Source organism: Pisolithus orientalis, assembly GCF_024613125.1.
Source record: "Pisolithus orientalis strain OTSU chromosome Unknown F5J12scaffold_33, whole genome shotgun sequence".
NCBI lineage: Eukaryota > Fungi > Basidiomycota > Agaricomycetes > Boletales > Pisolithaceae > Pisolithus > Pisolithus orientalis.
Genome location: NW_026260814.1, coordinates 288,523 through 296,364, shown reverse-complemented (window position 1 = coordinate 296,364; position 7,842 = coordinate 288,523). Strand labels below are relative to the sequence as shown.

Below are 7,842 nucleotides of genomic sequence, written 5' to 3'. Positions count from 1 at the left end.
CCTGCCAGCTGGGTAACAGCACCAAGCAAGGTCACCAGAAGCAGGTTGGGTGGCTCTTCTGGTGGTGGTGCTTTTACCCAAGTGTTGCATGAGGAGGACCCTGCAGCAGCAATCACCATTGCATCAGTCATGGACATTGCAGGAAGTGGTTCACCTATGTTGGCCCCCCCTTCTTCTTCACAGAAGGCCTTGTGTCAACAGAGGAGATGGTGTTTGCATATGGGAGCTCCAGAAAATTTGATCTGACAGCAGGGTCAGTGTTGCTCATTTCAGTGAAGGGACACTTTCCCTGGCTTGATGCATTGGAGTGGGGAGGCCTCAGAATGCAAGTGCTAGTACTGCCACTTGTCAGGTGGCTAGGGGAGGAGAGCATTTGAAAGGAAAATGTCTCCAAATTTATGGAGCTCAGTGACGAGGGAGGGAGGGGGGGTTCCATAGAAATGTCACATCAAGGGCCTTCATCCTCTCCAGCAGTGATGGCAGTAGAGGCAGAATTGGTGGCAGCAGACATGGAAGGTGCATTGAATTCACCAGTGGTCAAGGTAGTAGACATGGTGGGGGTGGCAGATGCAGGAGAGGTGGCAGATGGAGTTGGGGTAGACATACTGGGAGCACTGGCATCAAATGCATGGTGACTGCTCACAACACCACTCAGCATGATCTCAGATATCATATCAAACAGTGACCATCCCCAATTCCTGTATGGACAAAGAGATTTGTGTGTCTAAATTCATGGCCATCAGTCAGTATCTATAGATACAATGTAACCAAAGAAATATTTGACCTTCATATATTCATCCCAGACCTGCCCTGCATCAATACCAACAATTGCAGCACTGTTGTCATTGTCCCAGTGTTTTCCAGATGCACAATACCTTTGAATCTCAGCATATAGCTGCCTCAGCTGAATATTGGGCACTGATCAGTATGATGAAATAGATAACAAAAAAGTGCAACCTACCACCCTCCACTTGTTCTTGCATCGCAATGGTGTCTTCACAGGAGTCCCAGGCATTCAATAGGCTGTGATAGCAGCAGGAAGGTGGTTGTATGTTTGTGGCTTGAAATTCCCTGTTCCATCCATTGCCTCTGCATGATGGGAGTGGAGAAACTCAACAAGTTTCTCTTCTTCTACTGGCACCCACCATGCCACTACCTTGGGTTCACTGTTGCTTTTGGGAGGCATTGGGAGAAGGATTGCACTCTGGATGGCCACCACCACCAGGGATGCTAGGATCCCCCAAATGTGTCAAAGATCACTGTGGTCAAATCAATAGTCCATGGCTTGAGAGAACAAGGTTTGGATTTCAAACTCAGTTGACCTGCCCTGCTGGTGTGCTGACAATCCAAACAACTACAACATGGTGATCTGGCATGCATACTCAGGTTGTTTCAGGTTTCTGAACAGGCTCTAAATGAGAAACAAATTGGATCTGTCAAGTGACTGAACATCTCTTGGGAACATACTGTCAATCATCGGTCTGAAACCCTACATTAACCCTCTCTTGACTCTTATGAAATGACACTCAAGGACTGAGGAGCAGATCTTCAATACTTCTGCTTCATGGCACAGTAGTTACATGAAACTGAGGTGCATCAACAAGGCCTCTTGAACTTCTAACTGCAAAATCCCTATCCAAGAAAGTGTCATGTTACTCTGGACCATTTAAGTGTGGAATGCATAATGCCCAGAGTATGCAGAGGGAGGGACAGTGCTCTATGCACAGGACACCAGCTTCTCGAAGAGTTAGTGAGTGATAAGGCAGTGTAAGTAAGACCACTGATTGGGAGAAATGATGGAAGAGACCTCCAGTATACCAGTGAGCACATTACCACCCCTCCGGGTTGTAGTACGAATTTTATGTGCCAACCAGGGTCAGGGCTGTCCATCTACTTCCTACTTCCATCGGTCGCCACTACCCGAGGGTCAGGGCCACATACAGCAGGTGTAGTGGTAGATAAAAGGGTGGTGGGGTCCCCATGGAGAGCAGCACAAGTAAGTTCTCACCAGAGGGCTGCCACTACTCCAACTATGACCCATCCCAGGCCAGATATTTAAGCAGGTACTAGCAGGACTATCCATCAATGATGGAAGTTGCCCTTACCCCAGAAGGGTGACCAACGAGGCATGATGCTCGTGGTGCTCGGTATACATGATTTAGGAATAAGGCGAGTGGGGGAAGAGTCAACAGTGTGCACCCTAGCTCATACCAGTGACCAGCCCTCAATTGAGGGTGGTACTCTTCTGTATGTCCTTGGGACTGTGCAGTGCCTCCATTGCCATGCCAGATGGTCGACATTCACCTGCACAAATGATAGTGACCGGATGAGCATCAGGAAAGTAACACTTTACTATTTTTGACTTTTTGTGACTAAAGTGACTTTTTGGGAAGGAATCTACTATCATTACCCACATCCTGCAGGCATGGCTGCACTTTTCTTGCTGATTTTGGTCTTGTTCAAACCACCTAATTCATAGCTTTCAGTAGATACCACATACATTCAAATTGATGGAGGTTCCAAAGAGATATTGTGATTTTTCTCTCAGGCAGTGTGCATCACACCAATGGCTCAATATCTCTGAATTTTCAGACATTTTCTAGTCTTCTTGGCTTAGATATATCATCACTTAGTTGTCTCAATAGATTCTGTTCTCTTTTCATTCTTCAAAATGCTGTATATGGTCAAAAAAAAAGTACAGATAGTAGGTTCCTTCCCAAAAAGTCACAAATAGTCACAATAGTCACAAAAAAGTCAAAAAAAGTCACAAAAAGGTCAAAAATAGTAAAGTGTTAATTTCCTGATGGAAGTGACATACATGGATGATGCATGATGCATTGATGGTGTGTCGAGTCGTCATACAGTGCACTTACTTTTCGTTGCGTTGAACTACAGTAAATTCCTTCTTAGTCTCCGTTTGGGAGGGATTTTGCTGGCTTCCCAAGCGTTCGCTTCCGAGACTAATGATTTCCCCCTGTTGGAAATATTGTTAATAGTTCCGACATCTAGATTGCTCCAGACTTACACGTGCATCAACATGTTGTTCATCACATGACGTTCCTTAGCAATCAGCTCCACAATGATGTCATTCTGACATCATATTATACATCATATTCCATGACCTTCTGCACTATTCTTTACTATACTGAGTAGTAGTTTCCTTTTATGCTACTGGTCCGTGCGTACCTACTCATGTATATAAACTCGAGGATTTCTTCCTCATATCCTAAGGAAGTGAATTCCACATTCATTCTTCACTTGTCTACTCAACAACTGAGCCCCTCAACTTCAAGTACTTCAAACGCTACTACTGTTCTGAATAAAGGCAAGTGTTCTTGCCATTGCTCTTCGTCCTGTCCGTTCCTCTGCGCAATAGGTTATGAGCCCTGCCTATAACTAGGTGGTTAGCTATTTGCGGTATTTGCATCGAGCGATCACTGCTGACGGGCAAATCACAATGGATATCGTAGGCCTAGATGCGCTAGGAATGGTAGTAGTAGTCTTCGCTGTGTCGCTTGTTACCGGCCTTAACCAGGCAGTACTTTTACTTCATTATGGTGGTCATGATCCGATTTATCTACGGGAGCTCGCTGTGCACTCGGTAGCCTTTTGGTTTTCTTTTCTAGGTCTCACCGCTTGGTGGCGAAGGCGACAATTCTTGCTACAAGAGCAGATTGTTCACAGAGCATTATTACAACGTCTCATTCTTCGTCCTCCAACTCCACCGCCTCATTACCTTCATTTTCACCTTCCCGACATCGATTACAACGTGGATTTAGATCCTGTTCCACCCTATGACGAGGTTGAAGCGCTTAATCTGCCTTCTCCATGTCGGGCTCCTACCCCTCTTCCTGAGGAGGTTGCGGCTGTCAACGAGTTAATTAATCCTGTCGTTCTCGCTGTCGATGACATCGCTGAGTTCGATTTACTCTAAAAACTCGTTTGCTTTGTCGAACAACAGGAACTAATAATTTAAAAAGATGTCTCTCGTCGTTGCCAAGAAACTCGAACTCGCTATTGCTGAGCAACGGGATGGCATGTATGATGTAAAGTGGAGAAAATATGCGGTAAAAGAGATCATAGAGTATACCGAGATGCTATACGTACGTGACTGCACAAGTTGGAGAGAGGCTGTTCCCTCGTCAGTGGCTTTCTTCAAGAAGCCAAACCCTGCAACCTATCTCGTCCCAATTGACACTGTGGAAACAGCATGGCAGCGCATGCCCCACTTTCCTGGTTTCGAATCGCCATTCTTCTATCCTGGCCTCCATTTAGCCTTTCACGGCTATCTTACCGACTTCTTTCCCAAATTGTCCCATACCTCGACTCCTCATGCCATAGCTAATTTCAACAGTTGCAATCTTCCCAGTGCCTATTATGAAGATCCTTCCCTCGACACTGTTCCCACGTTCACAGTCACCCACGATACGTTTGTTTACATCTACTACAACGTCCACCCACTCTACGATCCATGCTTCAATGGTGTCATCCCTCCTCTCCACCTTTGGAACCAGCATCTTGAGTTCCATTTCAGAGGAACTTGGGTTGACGGAAGCACCGACGTTGCCTGTATACCAGGGTGGTTCTGAGAATGCAGATGCGGAGGAGACAGGTTTGATAGCGACCTCTTTAGGTCTTTACGACGGTATAGGGACACGGCAGATATGGGAAGTTCCTTGCGATATAACTCTGCTAACCGGCATCTTTCATGGGGTCTCGATCCCATTAACGCAGAGTTCACTTACTGGCCCGGAACAGAAGAGGTTCTACACGATCTCGAACATGTCATGGACGCAGATACTTTTGACTATCTCGCAGCACCCCGACCTAGAGGAATTTGCACCACGGCTCTTAGCAGAGCTCATGAGGCTCGTACCATATGACAAAAGCTATCCTCTTCCAAATTTGCTGGACGCACCGTACGTATCAGGCGGCCGAAACCATTGGTTAACTAATACTTGTAATCTTTACGAGTCATACAATGTTCTAGAAGTATTAGTTAAGGACCGTCATCCTCGCTACTCCGCTCCGCTAAATGTACCTTATTCTTGTGCTGATCCCTATCTTGGGTTTCGATCAGAGGGAATTCCATTGCATGATTGCAATTGGAGTTTTATGTCTTATCATTGTTTCCCTCCACTAGACTTTTTAAGTCTAGAGTGCAATAATTCTCGCATCTCATCCTGGAGATTCACTGAGAAAGGTACTAAGGCACTGGAGACAAAACAAGAAAAGCGAAGGAATCCTCATCCTTACTATAAAAACCAATGTGCTCGCAAGTGTCATCCATCTCAAGCTGCTAGAGCATCCGCTCACAGACCCAAAAGGAATCGGATTCATGAATTAAATCCTCCATCCATCCATGTTCACCCGACTCACTCGTTCTTATACAAACACCTGCTTATGGACTTTTGACACTAGATGTCCGAAGGTCTTTCTAAGCAGATTCCCAAGCTTAATGGCTTGAACTATGCATCCTGGTCGGTTCTTATGAAAGCATACATGCAAACCCTTGGTATTATGGGAATTGTTGATGGCACTGTTGCACGTCCTGCAGCTGGTGCAGGAGCCGCAGAAATTGCTGCCTGGGTCACTTCTGATACACGTGCCCAAGGCATTCTCACACTCTATTGTGATCCGATGATCGCAATGTCTATTGACAGACAAGCTACTGCGCATTTGAAATGGCAAGCATTACTTAATGCTTATGGCACTCCTTCGGCCATGACAACATTCATGGAGTTTCAGTGGTTGATCCACATTCAAATCAAACCGAAGGACGATATAATGGCCAAGATTGCGGAGATCACTATGCTTATCGCCGCAATTAGTGCTCAGGGCATTGCCCTTAATGACAAAATGAAAGCACTTATTTTGGTCCATTCAATGATGCAGGCTTGGGAACAAGCTCCAGTCAATATTTTATCCTCTATTGCCGCCAATCAACTCTCTCCTGATACTGTAATACCTCACATGAAAGAGGTCTGGGCCCACAAATTGGGCAAAACTATGCTTCCCCAACAGGACAAATCAGGATCTTCATCTACCCCGATTAAACAAGAATCAAATTCACTTCTGGCACGCATGAATAAGCCACCGCTCTGTCAAATTTGCAGAGGTGGTCATAATACTTCCGATCATCAATCTGGATCTGGATCAGGATCCTTTTGCGGTTACCATGGAGGTCGCGGAAGAGGTCGCGGAGGTCGTGGCCGTGGACGTGGAGGTCGTGGCCGTGGACGTGGAGGTCGTGGCCGTGGACATGGAGGTCGTGGCCGTGGACGTGGAGGTTACACTCCCTATGGCCAACAACAACAGCAGCAAGGTTCTGGTTCTCATGGCTGAGGCCAGAACAGACGTCATGGCAAAGGCAAAGCCCGAGCCAATAATCTCGAAGTAGAAGGTGCAGAACCAATTGATGCTGCCTATATCGAGGAACTACCTGATGGTTCCTACGATCCCAATTCTAGATCCTGGGATGTTTACCCGGATCAAGAATCCTTCGAGAATGCCGCTGCTTCTTTTGATGCAGGAGATTTTGATATCACTGCAATCAATATACCTTCCCGCGAACCATCTCCCGAATATTCTCTCCCGGAAGCTACTCCAGTTGAACGAGTTTATTCTTCCGACCTTAATACTTATCTCGGACAACATGTCATAACTGACACCGAGATGTATGATCCTGATCTTTCCCGCCAAGATTTGCAAATGGCGATGGAAACTGTGGGGGAAACCCCAAATTATCCAGTTGATGTTACAACCGGAAATCTTGCTCCTTGGTATCTGGAGGAAATTCAAAATTTCCAACTGGATCAAGTTGAGTCAGTCAAGATTTGTGTTAATATTCCTGGCTCTAATTCCTGCCAATGTTCTATTTGTCGCCGAGCAGCCACAACTTGCAACCTGCTGGCAGTTTCCATTTGGGAACCGGAACAATGGAAGTACTTGGACACTTATCCAAGGACGATTTCCTTTCCCCCTGCTGAGCAGGATGGGACATGTACGAGTGGTTCCTTCGAATCCTCAGTATGAATGGGAAATTCCGTTTTGGCTGGCGAGAACATGGTGGAGGACAGGAATGTTAAGGATAATGGCGATGTGTTTGAGATGCAACAATGGACTTTTAATCTCTCTTCCCCTCGACTTCGAGGACAGAATTGTAGAGATGGAGGATCTCTCCGAAAATCCATACTTATAAAATCTTCTAAAAAGAAGAATCACCCTATGTCCTTATTTCAATTTCACGAATCAGTGCCAGAAATACCTGTTGTAAAATCGTTTCGTATAAAGCATAATCCAGACATCGAATATGATCCAAACGAATCTGCCTCTGGGTATTTACCCATGCAATTCGATGGTCATGCTTTCGATTCTTATGACTGTTACCCTTTGGGTGTACCATTGTCATATGCGAATCTCAAAAAGAACCTACCAAAGGGTGAGTCATTATGGATGTTGGATTCTGGAGCATCACACCATGTGACTCCATTTAAAACTGATTTCTTGACCTATCAAGAATTTAAAAATCCACCTTTGGCCTCTACTGCAGGCACTAAAAAGGTTCAATTACTCAGTCAAGGAACAGTGGTTATTCGCCTGGAAAATGGCAGTAACCTACCACTGCATAATGTTGTTTACAGTCCTTCGTTTTCAAAGCGACTATGTTCACGAAATGTGCTCCTAAATAACGGATATCGGAGCACTGCGACACTTAGTAGCGAGACTATCAGAGCACCAAATGGCCGGATTGTCCTTGAAGCAAAAGTAGCTTCACCGACTTCACCTCTTCATTGGTTTGTGGGCGTACCGCTTCCACCTACCACTGCTTTTGGGGTCCTT

General features: G+C 45.7%; 1 protein-coding gene across 1 annotated transcript; it reads right to left on the bottom strand.

Annotated features, from left to right (window-relative positions):
• Positions 1–448: 448 nt before the first annotated feature.
• On the bottom strand, positions 449–1,186 carry F5J12DRAFT_785131 (uncharacterized protein; the record flags this gene model as incomplete). Its single annotated transcript, XM_051743179.1, has 4 exons — positions 449–724; positions 785–918; positions 962–1,023; positions 1,146–1,186. The coding sequence occupies 4 exons, from the start codon at positions 1,184–1,186 to the stop codon at positions 449–451; spliced, it is 513 nt and encodes a 170-aa protein (XP_051597025.1).
• Between the last annotated feature and the right edge of the window lie 6,656 nt (positions 1,187–7,842).